The sequence below is a fragment of the Theropithecus gelada genome, chromosome 6 (assembly GCF_003255815.1).
Source record: "Theropithecus gelada isolate Dixy chromosome 6, Tgel_1.0, whole genome shotgun sequence".
In the NCBI taxonomy this organism is placed as follows: domain Eukaryota; kingdom Metazoa; phylum Chordata; class Mammalia; order Primates; family Cercopithecidae; genus Theropithecus; species Theropithecus gelada.
This window is the reverse complement of record NC_037673.1, coordinates 108,984,359-109,003,958: the sequence shown is the minus strand read 5'-3', so window position 1 is coordinate 109,003,958 and position 19,600 is coordinate 108,984,359. Positions and strand designations below refer to the sequence as shown.

Genomic DNA, 19,600 nt, shown 5'->3' with positions numbered 1-19,600 from the left:
TTTTCACATTCTATTGTTAGCTTGAAACTTTAAAATGTCAGCTAAACTATTTTATTCTCAATTTTAATAAGAATGGCATATTATTTCACTATTTGATATTCTTACTCTTAGACTTCAGTAAATTTTTTAACATGTTTAGGCATTTTCCCTTGAGTTTAAAGTTTTTATTAGTATTAGCTGCTGAACATAAATAGCACTTTTTTGTATAATCAAATTGTTTTTCTTTTAATTTCTTGATGCAGTTATAAGATTTTTGAATGTTGACCTATCCTCCATTCCTGAAATAAACCCCACTTGTTCATGTTTTATTCTTTTATGAGCCTGTTGATTTCTTCATATTTCACTTAGAATTTTTAAAGAGAAAACATATAGTTTTACATTTTTATAGTATTTTGAAATAAGGTTTTGAATTAAGCTTACACTAGTTTGCAAAATGAACTGATAGATGTCTCATCTTTTTATATGGTCTGGAATAGTTTGAATAGTATCTATCCTTTGAAAGTCAGCTAGAATTCAAATCAGAAGGTGCCTTTTTTCTTATCAAAGTGATGGATACTCAAAAGAGGTGCCATTTTAGAGCTAAGATTTTTTTAAAGTATTTTAAAGTTTCTTCTGAGGTTTAGTCTTTTCATGCTTTCTCCACCTTGTATTAATTTTATTCATTAATAGTTCACTAGTAAACTATTTCCTCTAGTTTTACAAATGTATTGTCGGAGTTGTATATATTCTCTCATTTAAAAATTCTTTATCTGAAGGTATCTTTTCTCATTGGTGTTCTGTTTGTCTTTTATTCCTTTAAACTTTCTAGGGTTTCATTTATTTTATTGGTGTTTACCAAAACAAACAAAAACATCAACATATCCTTTCCACTACTTTATTTTCTATTTTATCAATTTCTTTATCTTTACTAATTATATCCTCTTATTTTCCATTGGCTTACTTAGTTATTTAAAGTGAAAGGCTGGCGTGGTGGCTCATGCCTGTAATCCCAACACTTTGGGAGGCAGGTCAGGAGTTTGAGACCAGCTTGTCCAACATGGTGAAATCCTGTCTCTACTAACAATACAAAACTAAGCTGGGTGTGGTGGCATATGCCTGTAGTCCCAGCTATGGGGTGGTGGGGGTGTCACTGAGACAGGAGAATCGCTTGAGGTGGAGGTTGCCGTGAGCCAAGATTGTGCTACTGCACTCCAGTCTGGGCGACAGAGTGAGACTTCATCTCAAAAAAATAATAATAATAATAATAAAGTGAATGTTAATTCGTTTACTTCCTCACTTAAACATTCACTTATTCGTTTCTTCCTTAATAATATAAATTTTAAGGACATCAGTTTTTCTCTTAGTACAGCCTTATCTACATTCCACAGGTTTTAGTATGAAGAGTTCTTCTCTTTATTTCTAGATAACTCATAACTTCCATCTTGATTTCCTCTTTGATCTAGGGGATACTTCAAAGATTCATCTCGATTGCTAGGTATATAAGGCTTTTTGAGTCATCTTTTTATTGTCATTGATATATTGTTTATTAGATTAATGGAAGACTATTGCTTATAAAATTGTTACCATTTGAAAATTTTTAAAGGTTTGTCTTGTAGTCAAGAACATGACTAATTTTCATAGATATTGTACTAAAAAGTTTTTAAAAGGAAAAGTATATGAAGTTCTATAACTCTTTACTGACTATAGCATGTTATTTAAATCCTATATATATAAAAATTACAAATCCTTTGTCTGTAATTTTTCGTGTATTTGATATGTGAAATTCAGAAAGTCTGATATTTATTTAGTAATTACAATATCCGATGTACTATAAATGCTTTCTATATATTAACTCATTTAATCCTCACAACCACCTATGAGGTAGTGTTACGCATTTCTGAGTTAAGAAAAATGGAACTTCAAAACAGTAGATAACTTTCCTAAGAACACAGATCAAGAGGCTATGCCAGAATTCAAATCTGTATTTGTTTTTAATGCTCATGCTCTTAAAGACTGTATAACTTCGGTCCAGTGTTCACAATCTATTATATCTGATAATAGTCTACCTTCCAAACTTAATGCCTATTAAGTTCCAAGATAACCTTCCTCAAGTAAGTCTCTCCTCACTTTTCTCTACAAACTCTTTCTTACCTTTGCATTTTTGTTTATAACTCTTCACCTTTCTGAATACCACATCCTTTTTTCCTCTGCTCTTTTTTTTTTTTTTTTTTTTTTTGAGACGGAGTCTCGCTCTGTCACCCAGGCTGTAGTGCAGTGGCCGGATCTCAGCTCACTGCAAGCTCCACCTCCAGGGTTCACGCCATTCTCCTGCCTCAGCCTCCCGAGTAGCTGGGACTACAGGCGCCCGCCACCTCGCCCGGCTAAGTTTTTGTATTTTTAGTAGAGACGGGGTTTCACTGTGTTAGCCAGGATGGTCTTGATCTCCTGACCTCGTGATCCGCCCGTCTCGGCCTCCCAAAGTGCTGGGATTACAGGCTTGAGCCACCGCGCCCGGCCTTTTCCTCTGCTCTTATAAGATATTCTCATCCTTTAAGGCCCAGCTCAGTTGCTTACACAAAACCTTCCTGACATCTCTGGCCAATAATGAATCTTCCTGCTAACTGAACAGTAAATACTATACGATTTGGCCTAACTGTTCTCTAATTATTCCATTTTACCTTGGGGTGTTTTGTCTTCCTAGCTGGAGCATAAACATCTTGAAGACAAGGTCTATATCTAATACTTAGCTTTTATAATTCCCAAAATGCTTTACTCAGCGATAGCCACATAAAAGACAAATATACATGTAAGAAGGAACAGAAAGGGTGCATTATCAGCCACAGAGGGCAGACAACAGAAAGAGAGGGCACAAATTCAGAGAATGTCTAAGATGACTTTTCCATTAAAAGAGTAAAACAATACGCCTTGTTATTCACAATGTACCATATTTAGGTATCTTATTATTCACAAGGTACCAAGTATTAAGGGAGTGTTACGGGTTGAACTGTGTTTCATAAAAAGGTATGTTATAGGTGTGAGCACAGTGGCTCACACCTGTAATCCTGGCACTCTGGGAAGCTGAGGTGGGAGGATCACTGGTAGACAGGAGGTCGAGACCAGCCTGTGCAATATAGTGAGACCCTGTCCTTAAGAAAAAAAATTAAAAATTAGCCAGCTGTGGAAGCACATGTTTGTAATCCTAGCTACTTCGGAGGCTGAGTTGGGAGGACTGCTTGAGCCCAGAAGCTACTTTAGGCTGGCAACAGAGGAAAAAAAAAAAAAAAAACACCAAACAATGTTACATCAAATATGACCTTATTTGGGGACAGAGTCTTCATAAATGGATCAAGTTTGAGATGAGGTCATACTGGATTAGAGTGGGCCCTAAATTCAATGACTGGTAAGACAATGACAGATCAAGTTTCAATAGAGTGCCCATAGAAATGGTGTTACAACAAGTCTAGGCCGGGCGCGGTGGCTCAAGCCTGTAATCCCAGCACTTTGGGAGGCCGAGACGGGCGGATCACGAGGTCAGGAGATGGAGACCATCCTAGCTAACCCGGTGAAACCCCGTCTCTACTAAAAAGTACAAAAAAAAAAAAAACTAGCTGGGCGAGGTGGCGGGCGCCTGTAGTCCCAGCTACTCGGCAGGCTGAGGCAGGAGAATGGCTTAAACCGGGGAGGCGGAGCTTGCAGTGAGCTGAGATCTGGCCACTGCACTCCAGCCTGGGCGACAGAGCGAGACTCCGTCTCAAAAAAAAAAGAAATGGTGTTACAACAAGTCTAAAAGACACAAAGAGAAATTTAATAAGGCCATGTTGCTTTAATGTTTCTCAGTTTCTATTACAGACTATGTCAGAAGTAGCTGATACATCGATATAAATTAAGTGATGATAAAACCAAGAACCTAATTGAACAATGAATATCTGCTTACGAGATAATTCAGCAACCTTGTAAGAAGACCATGTGAAGAAACAGGGACACAGAGACACACAGGGAGAATGCCATGTGATAATAGAGGCAGAGATTGGAGTGAGGAAGCTTCAAGCCAAGGAATACCAAGGATTTCAGGCAACCATTAAAAGTTAGGAAAGAGACACAGAACTGATTCTCCCTCATCAGAAGGAACTAACCTTCCCAACCCATTGATTTCAGACTTCCAGCTTACAGAAGTGTAAGAAAATACATTTCTATTCTTTTAAGTTATCAGTCAGCGGTACTTTGTTACAGTGGCTCTGGGAAAATAATATAGGGAGAAAAGTAAGTTGACAAGTTCCTTGTTCTCAGGTAGCTTATTATCTAGCAAAGGGGGGACTATTCAAGAGAATGGGTAAATAGGATCAGTATACAAATAGATTTTTGTGTCCCACTTCACACTGTCTTGGCTGCAGCAATCGGCTTACTGCAGATGGAAACTAAAGGCACATCAGGGGCACGAGGTATCCTTTGTTTTCTGTCCTAGGGAATCTCTGACACCTCACTGTGTTCCCAACATTAATGCATGTACAACCAATAAAAGACTAAACACTTAATGGGGCAATTATTGACCAAAGGGGAACAGGAGCTAGTATATAAATCTTACCCTTGGGTGGACAATTCAGAGTTACATTCTATATGGTCCCTCAGAAAGTCCTGGCAGGTCAAACCACAACTGTCCAAAGTGATGACCAACTTGAGAACATGTTTCTACTAGCTGTCCTTCTTTCTCTCTCTCACTCTTTTCAGGTCTATACTTCTATATCCCCTAGATGACTTCCCAAAGTATTTCACAAAAGGCCTGGCCTCAGGACTCTGACAAGGGACCCAGGCTAAGATGAAATCACCTAGAATTCAAGGCCAAATTTGGGTTGAAAAGCACTGACAGAGAATGCTACAAAAGTCATACCTTGCTGAGAAAACTGAGGAAAGGGTTCAAAATGTAAAAGCCATTTTAGAAGGGAACTTAAGAGATGGCATGATTATAACAAACATAAGTACGAGGACAGTATTCCAGGAGAAGGAAAAGAACGATAAAAGGTCAGAGGTTGGAAAAATGATATATATATTTGGGGAAAGAGATAGTCATCTAATTTAGCTGAAATACAGTGCAAAGGAATCAGGGAACAACAGAAGGAGGTACGATGTATAAATATGGAATGGAACAACATCAAGCTTTAGTGACTTCACAGTGTAAGGAAGCTGAAGCTTCAACAGAGCGCCCACGGAAATGGTGTTATAACAAGTCTACAAGGTACAAAGAGAAATTTAATAAGGCCGTGTTGCTTTAACGTTTCTATTACAGACTATGTCAGAAGTAGCTGATACACTGATATACATTAAGTGATGATAAAATCAAGCATCTAATTGAACAATGAGTATCTGCTTACCATCTTGGTGATCATTATATATTACACTATACTTTAAACAAACTTGGTAAATGAAAATCTGAATTTACCAAAAGGAAGTAACACTCATTCGCAAAAGTAAAAATAACTAAAAAAATCCTTCAGCTTAAAAAAATGGAGAACAGATGAGTATGCCTGTGTATGGCCCCACAAAGATGACCAAATCCTAGTTCCCAAAACTTATGAATGTGTTACCTTATGTGGCTAAAGGAACTTTGCAGATGTGATTAAGTTAAGGATCTTGAAGCAGGATTTCCTGGATTATCTGGGTGGACCCAATGTAATCACAAAGGTTCTTTTAAGAAGGAGGCAAAAGGGTCAGAGAAGAATATGTGACAAGAGCAGCAGAGGGTCAGATTCAGAGAGAGATTTAGAACGCTGCTGGCACTGAAGATGGAGAAACAGGCCATGAGACAAGGAATGCCAAGAACCTGAAGAAAAGCAAGAAAACTGATTCTTCCATAGAATCTCTGGAGGAAATGCAAAGCCACTGATATCATGATTTCGGTCCAGTGAAAACCGTGTCTGATCTCCAGGACTGCAAGATAATCCATCTGTGTTGTCTTAAACCACTAAATTTGTGTTAATTTGTTACATCTGAAATAGGAAACAATGCCCTATAATCCAGAGATCCCTCTATCAGAGATAAATCCAATGAAACTGTTTCACTGGTCAATGTAATGATCTTAAAATACATCACAAATTCTTTCACCCTACTCCTTTAAGAGGTGGATCCTAATTCCTCCCTTGGGTAGGCTAGACTTAGTGATGCACTTCTAATAAAGAAAATACAGCAGAAGCGATGGTGTGTGGCTTCTGAGTCTAGGTCATAAATGGCCTTTCTGTTAGAATCATTGAGGGAAGTCAGCTGCTATGTTATAGACACTCAAGCAGCCCCATGGAGAGGCCCACATGACAAGGAACTGAGGTCTCTTGCCAGTAGCCAATGAAAAACAGACTATGCGAGTTAGCCATCTTGGAAGAAGATCCGTCAGTCTAGTCAAGCCCTTCAGATGACTTTATCTGTGACTGACATCGTGACTACAACTTTATAAGAGATCCTGCCTGAGTCAGACCATCCAACTAAGACATTCCTGAATTCCTGCCCCACAGGAACTGTTTAAACCACTAAGTTTTGGTACAATTTGTTATACAGAAATACGTAAATAACATAGTCCCTAAGGCGACATGTACAAGAATGTATACCATAAAGGTGTTTGTGGTTAATGGGATTTGGAGAAAACTTATGGCCTTCACTGGAGGAACAGTGATAGGTACTATAGAATACTATACAGCAGAGTTAGCATCACAAACTAGATAGACATAAAGTAAAATGGATAGATTGTAAAAACAGTATTGAGTTAATAATGTTCAAAAATTATGTAAATTAAAAACACAGGTTTAAGTACACACAAAAAAGTAAAACCCAAGCAGACACTTGCACACCCATGTTTGTGGCAGCATTATTCACAATAGACAAAAGGTGGAAACAACCTGAAGTGTCCACTGACAGAAGAATGAACAAAATGTGCCATATACATGCAATGGAACATCATTTAGACTTAACAAGGAAGGAAATTCTGACACATGCTACAGTATGGATAAACCTTCGAGACATTATGCTAAGTGAAATAAGCCAGTTGCAAAAGAATGAATATTAAATGGTTTTTCTTATTTGAGGTTCCTAGAATAGTCAAATTCATTGAGACAAAAAGTGGAGTGGTGGTTACCAAGGGTTGGGGGAGGGGAAAATGGCGTGTTAGTGTTTAATGTGCACAGAGTTTTAATTAGCGAAGATTAAAAATTTCTAGAGATGGGTGTCGTGATGGTTGCACAACAATGTGAATGTACTTAATGCCACAGAACTGTACACTTAAAAGTGCTTAAGATGGTAAATTTTATGTATATTTATCGCAATAAATTTTTTTAAAAAATCTCATTAACTGTAAAAAAATAGATTCACAAAATGATGATAACTACTTCTCAAGAATGTATGCATATTTAAAAACACGAGGAGTGGGAGCAGGGTGTGAGAATAAAGGGGAGAAGGCTTACCTTGTACCAACTGATGTATGATTTGATTTACAAAATCAGCTTTTGAGAACATTATCTATTCACTTAACGGAAGTTTTCATTGTACATTCAAGATACTTAGTACTTCAAAAGTAATTTAGTTTTCAAAAAATCTCTGTGACTCTAAGCAGATCTTATGAAAAAGCGGTGTTTCAAAGAGCAATCCACCATATTCTTCTAAATTAGAGGATATCTTAGATTATATAAATCTTTAAATATCCTAGGAGTAGCCAAAGCAGTGTTTAACTTGCAATGAAATTTCACATAATTCTACCATGAGTTTCTTAGAGATTAGTTTACATGTCTTATTTGACTCCAGCATCTTTCATAGATGATATTTAGAAGGTATCCTAATAAATATGTAGTGAATGTATTTCCTAAACTATTACCCATCTTTTCTGAACCATAATACTCTATCCCATTTTATGTGCCACATAAGTAGGTTTCAGATTCTAATACAAGAAAAGGGGGAGAAGGGAGATCAAAATTGAAGAGAACATTTAAACATACACAAGTATAAAAGATTGGTTAAATTTCATAAAATGAGTAATAGTTTATAAAACAGACAAAAATGGTAAAATCTACAGAGCAATTAATGCAAATGAGAAACTTCATGGTGGCTTACACCTGTAATCCCAGCACTTTGGGAGGCTGAGGTGGGAGGATCATTTGAGCTCAGAAGTTCGAGACCAGCCTGGGCAACCTGGCGAAACCCCATCTCTACAAAAAACACAAAAATTAGCTATGCATGGTGGTGTGCGCCTGTAGTCCCAGCTACCTGGGGGGCTGAAGCGGGAGCATCACTTGAGCCTGGGAGGTTGAAGCTACAGTGAGCCATGTTTGCGACTGCACGCCAGCCTGGGTCGACAAAGTGAGACCCTGTCCCCCCCCCCCCCCCAAAAAAAAAAAAAAAAAGAAAAAAGAAAAAACAAAAACTTCAATAGCTTAAATTCAGTTCATAAAACATTTATAAATATTTAATCTTAAATTCCTTAATAGCACAATTCACGCCATATCAGTGAATAATTTCAAAGACCACTAAAGCCAACAGTTCATAGATTAGATATACTACAAGAGGAATGAAATAAACTTTAGTTCTTTATTTCTTATTTAATTCAGAAAAACCTCTCAATCTAACACTATTCTATTTAGATGTGTTCATATGATAATAACACGATCTTTAAAAAGTTGTTTATGAATGTCATCATGAAAACTGCTGCTTCTCCATTTGCTTAGTCACCAGGTATTTTATAAAGCATTCTTATATTGTAGATAAAAATTCACAACCAAGTAGGATTGCCTTTTCATTTTTTTAATAATTTGTCAGTGACTTACATTGCTTTTCAAATTACCTCTGTTATATATTATTTTGTATGTATGTAATAAGAGGCATTATAGTTTTATAGAATGAGAATAAAATAGAAGACTTAGGTTCTTCACATTGTTATACAATATTTGACCTTGGATAAAGTCATAACATACTTGATTAGGAGTCTCTAACATTTAAAATAAAAATAATGCTACACTGAGCTGTTAAAATGGTAAAAGAAGGTAATTTATGTAAAAATAATAATTTTATAGACTCTCAAACACTATGCTAATGAAATTCAAAGAATCAAGTAATATTAGCTGTTAAACTTCATTTGGAATTTTAATGTGACATCTTTAGTTCTAGCTATAGTTTCCATTAGGTTTAAAAAAAGAGACTCTAAGTACTTTTTTTTGAGATAAGGTCTTGCTTGGTTGCCCAGGCTGGTCTTGAACTCTGAGGCTCAAGTGATCCTCCTGCCTCAGCTTCCCTCAGCCTCCTGTTTAGCTGGTATTACAGGCATGGGCCACCACGCCCGGCTCCTAAGTACTACCAATCCTGATATCCATGATCAAGTAATTCTTAAAACAGATATAATTTTTTAAAGAACTGTTTAAATTTATCAGTGAAAAATTTATGTATCTTATTTATCTAAGCCAGCCCAATTCTGTATTATCTTGAAAATATTACTAAAACAATATAATAGGTCATCTTAGGACTTTCTATTACATAAACATTATTAAAGAGGCACTGTCACTGACCCTGGAGGGCTTTACAAAGCCACTGCCATCCTTGTTCAGGGAGTGGGGAGGAGTGGCAGGTTGGCTACTATAAATATGCATAAAGATAGGCTTTTACATTTAGGTAAAGGAAAAAAAATAAGCTCAACAAAATACACTTTATATCAAGAGTATATGAGAATTCACTAGACAGAAATACATCTAGAAGAAAAGTCATGTTGCTTTAAAATATTTGCCTGTAGACTTTATTCAGTGTTATCTAAAAGCAACCAAAGAGAAATATAAAATTACTTAAATATAGGTCTTAAATATTAGGCCTACAAAAATTTGTTCACCATAATTTTTCATAAAGTAATTTACATTATAAAGTGGTTTGCTCTTGAATGACCTAATTAATGGCATAAAAGCTTCACTAACAAAGGAAAAGATCCACTGTTTCATACATAATTTATTAAGATTTCCTATAGGATTTATGTTAAATCAAAGAATTTGAGCATGTCTTTCGTGATGTAGAATCAAAGTGTCCAATACATTCCACTGACAAAACATTTATAGCCTGACATTTTTCCTACTTTAAAAAACAGTGATTTTTTTTCTCCTGTTCAGGCTGCATTTATAAACTATGGCTTCTTGTAAATGGGCTTCTACCCCCAGCATTTGCTGCACGATTTCTTATTCCTCTGCAGTTGTCTTTTCAGCCTAACAGAGGGAGAAAAAGCACTACTGCAGTCATCCGCAAAAAGCCACTACCACTGCATTTTGTAACTAACAAAGACACTGGTATCTTTTTGCCACCCTATTCACAGGGAGTTTACTTAGATGTTTTACAAAAGCAGGCACACTACTGGTGACCAATATTTCATCAACCAACACCACCACTCACGCTCTGCAGTACCTGCCTCCTCCTCTTTCTCTCATTCCCAGTAGCTCTTTCCACTAGATTCACATCAGCCATCTGCAGCGGTTTTGTCTCCTCTCTCTTTTGGCCACCACTGCATGTGTCCTTGTCGCCAGGGAGGAAAAGAAGCCTTTCAATGGGCTAGAGCTTTTGCTCCTCGTCATGAATATGCCCATTCTTTGTTGTCCTCTACCCGTTTCCTTAGATACTGTTATTCCACTCTGTCAAATGGCATTATAAAAACAAAAACCCCTTCTAGTTTCAAAAACAGCTTTTTCTTAGCAGACTCCCCTTAACCCTTCTACCCCTCCCCCTTCTTCCTCTTCTGTCAAAAACCCTGGATCTGAAGTACAGGAAATCCATCTCCAGTGCTGCAGTGGGGGGCGGGCTACGCCCCTGCCTCCTCATTTGGCATGCGGCAGTGGACCCCGTGCCAAGGAAAGACCATCGGTTTAAGACAGTGCGAGGGAAAACCACCTTCCCCCTCCCCCTGCAGCAAGCCTGGCCATGGTGGCTCCAGCACCTACCCCATTTCCGAGTCCGACAGCACCTCCATTCTGTCTCCAGTGACACCCTGGCGGGCTGCACCAATACAGCCACATGTCGGTCACGTGCGCCCACACCCAGCCAATCGGCGGGCTCCCGACGGGAATGGGGAGCGCCCTGGTCCGCATCCAGCGGATTACACAGCTGCTTCTCTCTCCGCTTCCCGACCCGCACTCCGCAGAGGGGCACAGGGCCCCGCCCAACCGCACAGCCGGCCTAGCCCTAGCCCCGCACCCCTCGGGGGGTATGCCCTCACGGCCCCAGTCCCCAGCAAGCAAGGAAGTTGATGGGAGTTGACACGCATAATAGAGTGGGGGGAGGTCCGCAGGGCAGAGGGATTAGCACAAGATGCTGGAGGTGGGAGGGAGAGTAATAGAGGTGGGAGGGAGAGTAATAAATTACATCTCATTTGCTATGATTTTTGCAGCACAGCACAAAGAAACAATTATATTAAATGTATTACAACGAATAATTTTACATTACAAGTCACCGAGTTGTTAGAGTGATGACTTGTTAGATAGATCACTCGAACTATATTTGAATTAAAAATAGTTACCAGAAAAGCTATGCTAGCAGCTTAGCAGTTGAGATGAGAACTCTGAAGTATGGGTTGCCTGGGTTGAAGCTTTACTCCTGTCACTCTAGCTCTGCAACTTTAGTTACTTAACCTCTCAGTGTTTCAATTTCCTCCTCTATAAAATGGGAATAGAAGTACAGAATAGAGGAGTTAATATATATGAAGCAGTATTTAGAGCAGTCCCTAACACATACATAGAAGTGCTGTTAGCAACTACAAATCTGAGGCTTTAATGTAGTATTTTAAGGCAAATTGCATTGCATTTAAACCTAACCAGGTGAAGCTTAAATAACTAATTTTATGAGGTTGAATGACAAAATCCAAATTGTCAAGAATTTATAAAGTTAAACTTACATTCTGGTTTAAATGGGGGGAAACCAGTTTCTATTATCTATTTAAAATTTAAAAGGATACTATATTTCACTTTTTTTTTTTTTTTTTTTTTTTTTTTGAGATGGAGTCTTGTTCTGTTGCCAGGCTGGAGTGCAGTGGTGCAGTCTCGGCTCATTGCAACCTCCACCTCCCGGGTTCAAGCGATTCTCCTGCCTCAGCCTCCTGAGTAGCTGGGATTACAGGCACCTGCCACCATGCCCAGCTAATTTTTGTATTTTTAGTACAGACGGGGTTTCACCATGTTGGCCAGGATGGTCTCAATCTCCTGACTTCGTGATCCGCCCACCTCGGCCTCTCAAAGTGCTGGGATTACAGACACAGACGTGAACCACTGTACCCGGCTTAAACTTAAAGTTTTTAAATGAAGCATATTATAAAGATACATTATATCTTTTCTCAATTTTCAAATAGTATGAAAAGAAGCAAGCTATTAAACAGCATATTTGAGGCAATTCCATTTTATTAAAAAATGTATATATCAGAAAAGTAATAGACACTCAACAAAATGTCTGTAGAGGTTATCCCCGGAAAGTGAGATTATGGAGCTATTTCTGCTCTTCTTTCGTGCTTTTGTTTTTTTTCCTCCTTCATTAGTCCTTGTGTTATAACGCCTGATATATAGCAAATATACCCTAAATATTTATTTAATTAACAAGTGAGTTATTTCCACACTGATGGCATACTACTGTTCTATTAAAAGTTTAAATATATTTAGAAACAATTTCCCTTCATATTTGAAATAAATAAAGCATGTAAATCAATTTGATTCTATCCTAAATAACTCTATTATGAGAATGACTTCGTTTTACAAAAGGCTTTCAAAATCCTCTTACTGAAAGCACATGATTCACTGCACAGGACTTATTTACGTCATTATTTGTGACAAATTCAGAATAGGTAATTTCTCATAAGGCCTAGAACTTCCAGAAGGAAAAGTTTTTTCAAAACAAAGAATACAATTTAAAAGCTCCTCAAAAGAACTTCTTAGTACCCTAAGACACAATTGTAAGCCTATTACTCTTGACTCAGACTATGATTCAAGCTTTTAGTAAACAATTTGTAGCCAAAATGTTTGTCTAAATTTTTACTGCATGTATCACAGATACTCATCAGTGACTTAAATGACAGAGTTGTAAAGAAAACTATGACAATTATATATTTATTAGTCACTATGCTTCAAATCTAAAAGAAAGCCAAGTCAAAAATTTTATATTTTACAATGTTGCCAATTATTCAGTAATATTTTTCAAACCAGTAGAGTTCCCACAAAAGTTTAATTTGAATTTTTAAAGCTGCATAGCTATTTTAAAAACCATAATTAAACACAGATATATAATCAAAGTATATTGCGCCAAATTTCAACATGGAAAATTACTGAAGCATTACCTTGTGTTACCAAGTTTGTACATACCTCAGAATAAAGCTTCTGCCATCTCTATTTAATTGAAGATGTTATTTATACTACATATATATATATACGCATTAAAAATATTTTCTGGGCGGGGTGCAGTGCCTCATGCCTATAATCCCAGGAATTTGGGAGGCTGAGGTGGCCAGATCTCTTGAGCTTGGCCAGATTGCTTGAGCTCAGGAGTTCAAGACCAGCATGAGCAACATGGTAAAACCTCATTTCTACCAAGAATACAAAAAAATTAGCCAGCTGTGGTGGCACGCACATGTGGTCCCAGCTACTCAAGAGGCTGAGGTGGGCGAATCACTTGAACCAGGAGGTGGAGGTTGCAGTGAGCTGAGATCTCACCACTGTACTCCAGCCTGCGCAACAGAGACCACATCTCTCTCTATATATATGCAATTTTTTTCTGATCAAAATGAAACAGAAATAAATTGTGTAATACTGTTTAAAGACCACACTGACAAACATATCTCTTATTTTCAGTATCAGTGTTTGTTATAACCAGCTTCACTGCTTTTAGTAAATGGTTTCATATGTAAATGCTGTAAATATGAACATATAATTCAACTTAAAAAACCCTTCTGAACCTTCTGCAGCTACAAAAAAAATGACTAAATAGAATTAATAGGATTCTTAATGTCTTAAATATGCCATTCCCCAGCTACTTGGGAGGCTGAGGCACGAGAATCTCTTGGACCTGGAAGGCGGGGGCTGCAGTGAGCCGAGATCACACCATTGCACTCCAGCCTCAGTAACAAAGCAAGGCTCTATCTAAAAAAAAAAACACACACACACACACACAATCCTTTCCATTCCATTTTTACCTAGGCACTTTTGGCCTAATTTAAGACTTGTGGTTTAAAAAACTGACAAGTAGAATACAGACAATATTAACTAGTGTAAAATGAGTTAAAATTAGTGCTCCTTTCAGTCGCCTTAATTGACTCTGGTACTTTATTGATAAACTATTTCTCTTTACTGAAGGCCTTAGACATAGAATAGAGTCATGCCTACAGATATCAACAAGGTTTTTTCTTTCAAAATAATAATTATGCATTGAAAAAACAGTTACTAGTGTAAATTTAACTTCTACAGGTACTAAGGCATCAAATAAAGCTCAGATTTAGAAACCTTTGTGTTTGGATTTATAGTTAGTTATGGTACGATGGAAAAGTCTAAGAAGAGATAAGTTAGATGTGTGCTAAATTGGTTCTGTATTTTTCATGGGATACGAGAACGAGGTGAAATGTTACAATGGCAATGAGATTTTCAGTGATGTATAAACTAAGTGGGAGATCTTGACCTATGTGTCTATCTTTATCTATATCTATCTATCCATCCATCTAACTATCACCCTTTTTTTTTAGGGACAAGGTCTTGCTCTGTCACCCAGAGGCTGGAGTGTAGTGGCGTGAACATAGCTCCCTGTAACCTCGAACTCCTGACCTCAGGTGATCCTCCTGCCTTGGCCTCCCAAGGTGCTGTGATTACAGACGTGAGTAGCCACTCAGGACCGGGAGATATATTCATAGTCTTCTACGGGCAAGACTTACCTGTATGTTCTATGTTACCTCAAGGAGTGAGTCTCAAAAGAAGTGTTCCTAGCATCTAACAGAATCTTAATTAATTTTCCTCTCGCCAATATCCTCTCTAATCAGCAAACATCAAAATAGTTCTTCACACTTTTTTTTTTTTTTTTTTGAGACGGAGTCTCGCTCTGTCACCCAGGCTGGAGTACAGTGGCCGGATCTCAGCTCACTGCAAGCCCCGCCTCCCGGGTTTACGCCATTCTCCTGCCTCAGCCTCCCGAGTAGCTGGGACTACAGGCACCCGCCACCTCGCCTGGCTAATTTTTTTTGTATTTTTTTAGTAGAGACGGGGTTTCACCGTGTTAGCCAGGATGGTCTCGATCTCCTGACCTCGTGATCCGCCCGTCTCGGCCTCCCAAAGTGCTGGGATTACAGGCTTGAGCCACCGCGCCCGGCCTTCTTCACACTTTTGATCAAGAACATTCCATGCCTTTCCACTGCTGACAGTGGAACTGAGACAGTTAGGAGTTTAGTAATGGAGTGCCCTGAGGTCATGTTAATTAGTCTTCCTACACTAAAATACATCCTAAGCGTATTAAATTTCCTATGGCTGCCAAAATAAATGACCACAAATTTAGTGTCTTAAAACACAAATTTGATAACTTACAGTTTTGTAGGTTAGAAGTCTAAAATGGGTCTCACTAAGCTAAAATCAAGGTGTCTGCAAGGCTGCACTTCTTTCTAGAGGCTCCAAGGGGGAATCTGTTTCCTTATCCTTTCTGGCTTCTACAGATCCACTGCATTTTATGGTTCATAGCACTTTGCCTTCATCTTCAGAGCAAGCAATGTTGAATTGAGTCTTTCTCATTCTGTAGGACTGACCTTGCTCCTTCTCAACTTTCCTTCTCTGACTCTCATTTTTCAGCCTCCCTCTTCCACTCTTAAGCTACGCTACACTTTAAAGACCCTTACATTTGGCCCACCTCAATAATCCAGGATGATCTTCCTATTTTCAAGTTACCTCATTAGCCATCTTAATTCCCTTTTGTCACATAACCTAACATATTCATGGATTCTGGGGACTAGGAAGCAGACATTTGTAGGGAGCCATTATTCTGCTGACCATACGATAGCTTTATCTCCAACTATTTCAGAATTTGCATCCTAATAATAAAATTAACTAATCAGCCCTTTCTAAAACTTATAGCTTCTTGCTCGTATAGCTCTTTGCTACTCTACTGAGATACTTTAGAAGGCTCCAGCATATGGAGATTGAAGACTTAGGGTCAAGTTCTGAATCTTTCACTTTGTAGCTTGATAACACTGGAAAAGTCATTTAATTTTTCTAAGACTTGACTACTCCTTCATCTATAAAATGGGAATAACTGACTTATCTTGCAGAGCTGTAATAAGGATCATTATGTATTATGAACAAGCTTTAAAAACTGAATTTTTTAAAGTAAAGGATGATTAATTGCTCTACTGGCCCAAATCATGGTTTGGCTTAAACATAAATTCCCACGAAGTAATCCAGCAATCCACCTAGAATCAATTCATCTCCTCTTCCTTTCATTGTTCCTCCATCTTTTATGGCACAAATACATTTTGTTCTTGTGTATATACACCTCCTATCCCATTCCCGACTATAAAAATCCCAAGGGAAAAGCCCACACCTGATTTTCTCTCATATCTCATGGTGTATATCACAATGTTTTCTACATAGGTGTTCATTAAATATTATTTTAAGAAGTGATTTTAAATTAACCCGCAAAAGGCATTCAATTAAAATGCCCTCATGGAATAATAGTATAGCAATTGTTAAATAATATTATTGTAAAATATAACCTTCTACTGAGGAAATGGAATATTTTAAGTTAAAACTCTGGCCCCTGTATGTGGAAAAACGAATGTGGTGATGCAGCCATGGGACTGAGTTTCTGAGCTTAGTTATTACACTGCAGAATACCTTCAGTACTCTGAGGAGCTTTTAAAACACCAAGAAACAATCTGTGGGTAGTGCCCAAGCTTTAGTATGTGCTGCCAGGGGTGAGAAACACCAAGCGCTGCTTTAGATTCTGCTATCAAAGTTCCCACTGCACTACAGTAGGGAAACCATTTTGAAATAGCCTTTTAATTTGGAGTGTTACACAGCCTCAGGACTTGCTTAGAGGAGAAAGAAACTTACTTCTTCCTGTCAAAAGCTTTCCAGGTATCTTGCATAAGCACTGGCAATTAACATGAGAAAAAATATGAAGGACTAATAAATACATAGAAGAATGTTCTGGTCATGTGCAGTGGCTTATGCCTGTAATCCCAGCACTTTGGGAGGCCAAGGTGGGCAGATCACTTGAGGCCAGGAGTTTGAGACTAGCCTGGCCAACATGGTGAAACCCCGTGTCTCCTAAAAATACAAAACTTAGCCAGGCAAGGTGGCACATGCCTGTAGTCCCAGATACTCGGGATGCCGAGGCACAAGAATCACCTGAGCTTGGGAGGCGGAGGCTACAGTGAACTAAGATCGCGCCACTGCACTGCAGCTTAGGCAACAGAGCAAGACTCTGTCTATACAAACAAAACAAAACAAAATAAAACAAAAAACCATGGAAGAATGTTTTACTATTTCAAATGATCAAAGAAATAGAAATAAACACAAGAGTACTATAAAAATAGGCAATGATATTTTAAAATAATATTGTAGGGTCAGTGAGGTCACATAAGTCTTTAAAATGTTTAAAATGTTTACTATGATTTGAGTATGTACCCCAAAAGCCTGTTTTGGAAATTTAATCCCCAATGCAACAGTGTTGGGAGCTGGAGCCTAATGGGAGGTATTAATGTTCTACCCTCAGTAATGGATTAATGTCTTTTATTAAAAAGCCTGAGGCTACAAATTTGATCCCTTGCTTGCTCTGGGCCACTCCTCTCCTTCCTCCTTCCACCTTGGGATGACACAGTAAGAAGGCCCTCAACAGATGCTGGTGCCATGCTCTTGGACGTCTTAGCTCCTGTAACTATGAACCAATAAATTTCTGTTCATTATAAATTACCAAGTCTCAGGTATTTTGTTATAGTAGCAGAAAATGGACAAGGACAATTCTTATACTCAAGCAAGCCAATTAAAAGAAATTATCCTATATACAGATACCTCTACAAAGATTTGTAATTCGGCATTACTTATACTACTGAAATGTTAGAAAAAACCTCAATGATTACTAACAACAGCTTGGTTAATTATACTTTTGGCACATTTACAAGACAAAATTATGTTGTAAAATATAATTATATGATATATAATTATGTAATCCATATATTATGTGAAAATGCAGAATATTGTGTTTAATATGATATAAACTAGCTTTTAAAAAATAAATTGCATATGTACACAGGGAAAAGCAGGGAGAGATAAAATATCACGTTTCCTCCCTAGGAATTACAAGAATTTTAGTTTTTCTGCATTTTATAAAATTCCTACAACCTAATATATATAATTTCTTTCCATTTTTTTTAAGTTAAGTACTTCTAGGTTGGACACAAACTGAAGTTACAACATTAGAGGAGAGAGAAATTAACATTTGTTTCTCACTTAACCTGTGGCCAAAAGCAGATTCAGATTTTGTGGTGACCAGGAGCCTATAATACTATAATAAAGGGGCAGGTGGGTGGGAGGGTCTTTAAGAAAAACATAAATTAATTCAAGATTGCTAGGGCTGCTCCTGCAAGGGCCTTAGAAAGGGCCATGCAATTAGGTTCACTAAACTTTATTAGTTTCATGATAAATATGCTTCTAAACCAGTGGCAAACATTATGTTAGGCATTTTCATATATTCAATCTAATCTAATCCTAACAAAACTTCTAGAGAGATAAAGGTATCACTATTCACACGCATGGAAAATTTAGGCTCAAAGAAATTTTTAAAAGTATCCAAATTCAACCAACAGTGAAATGGGAGTCTGACTTCAAAGCCAATGCTGACTATATTGCCTCATCCTCCATGTCTCAGCAGCAGTTTCCTTCACTAAGGTACCTCTCAGAGCACCTTGTACTTTCTCAAGCCTCATCCTTCATAAGAAGTTACTTGTTCAACTGTTATCATTCTGATGCTTACTATATAGTAGTTGGCTCTGCAGCAGTAGGTACTTGATATTTATTGAATGAATGAATTATAATCAGAATAGGTAAAAATAAGAACACTCAAACAGGTTTGAAAATGTCCTTTTAGAATCTACAATGAATCCACTCATAAATTTGTATCCATGAGAAAATACAAATCTCTCTGGAAAATATCTAGAACAAAATTTCTTTAAATGCAGGAGATATCTTTATGTTAATTTAGTTAAATAACTAAACAGAAACAGAGTTTGCGGTTATCGTATGGGCACTGGCAAATAAGAGGTAATGCCAAGGAGTGGGCATATCGGGCATATCAGTAAAGGCAAAAGAAATCAGAAAAACTGTGATGACTCAACAACTCAGCTACCCTAAGTTAGTTCTGCTTCACTGCCCTTGTAAGATATTAAATAGTTATTAGGTTAAATAAAACCTATGCATACAAAATTTGGCAGCATTTAGGCCCTCAAGACTTGCCCTCTGGTGTTACTCTAGTGAATATACTACATTATATGGTAAAAGGAACACGGCAGGTAAAATTAAGTTTATTAGTTAGCTGGCCTTAAAATCGGGAGATTATCCTGGGTAGACCCAATGTAATGACATGAGCCCTTAAAAACTTCAAACTGTTCATTGGCTTCCCAGTGAAA

The 19,600-nt window shown here is 37.7% G+C and overlaps 1 protein-coding gene across 16 annotated transcripts in view; it reads right to left on the bottom strand.

The window, feature by feature from the left end:
- The window catches only part of APC (APC, WNT signaling pathway regulator), a 144,319-nt gene that overhangs the window by 102,097 nt on the left and 22,622 nt on the right, over positions 1–19,600 (bottom strand). For 5 of the 16 annotated variants that reach the window (XM_025387547.1, XM_025387549.1, XM_025387559.1 and 2 more), the window contains exon 1: positions 10,911–10,977. The exons of 5 other annotated variants lie outside the window; for them this stretch is intronic. Coding sequence is in view for 2 of the 11 variants with exons in the window: in XM_025387560.1 (XP_025243345.1) it covers positions 10,381–10,440 (60 nt within the window). In the remaining 9 variants the exon portion in view is untranslated. Of the gene's footprint in view, positions 1–10,380; positions 10,489–10,910; positions 10,978–19,600 lie in introns of those variants that run through there. 6 more of the 16 variants (XM_025387556.1, XM_025387561.1, XM_025387557.1 and 3 more) reach the window with 3 other exon arrangements.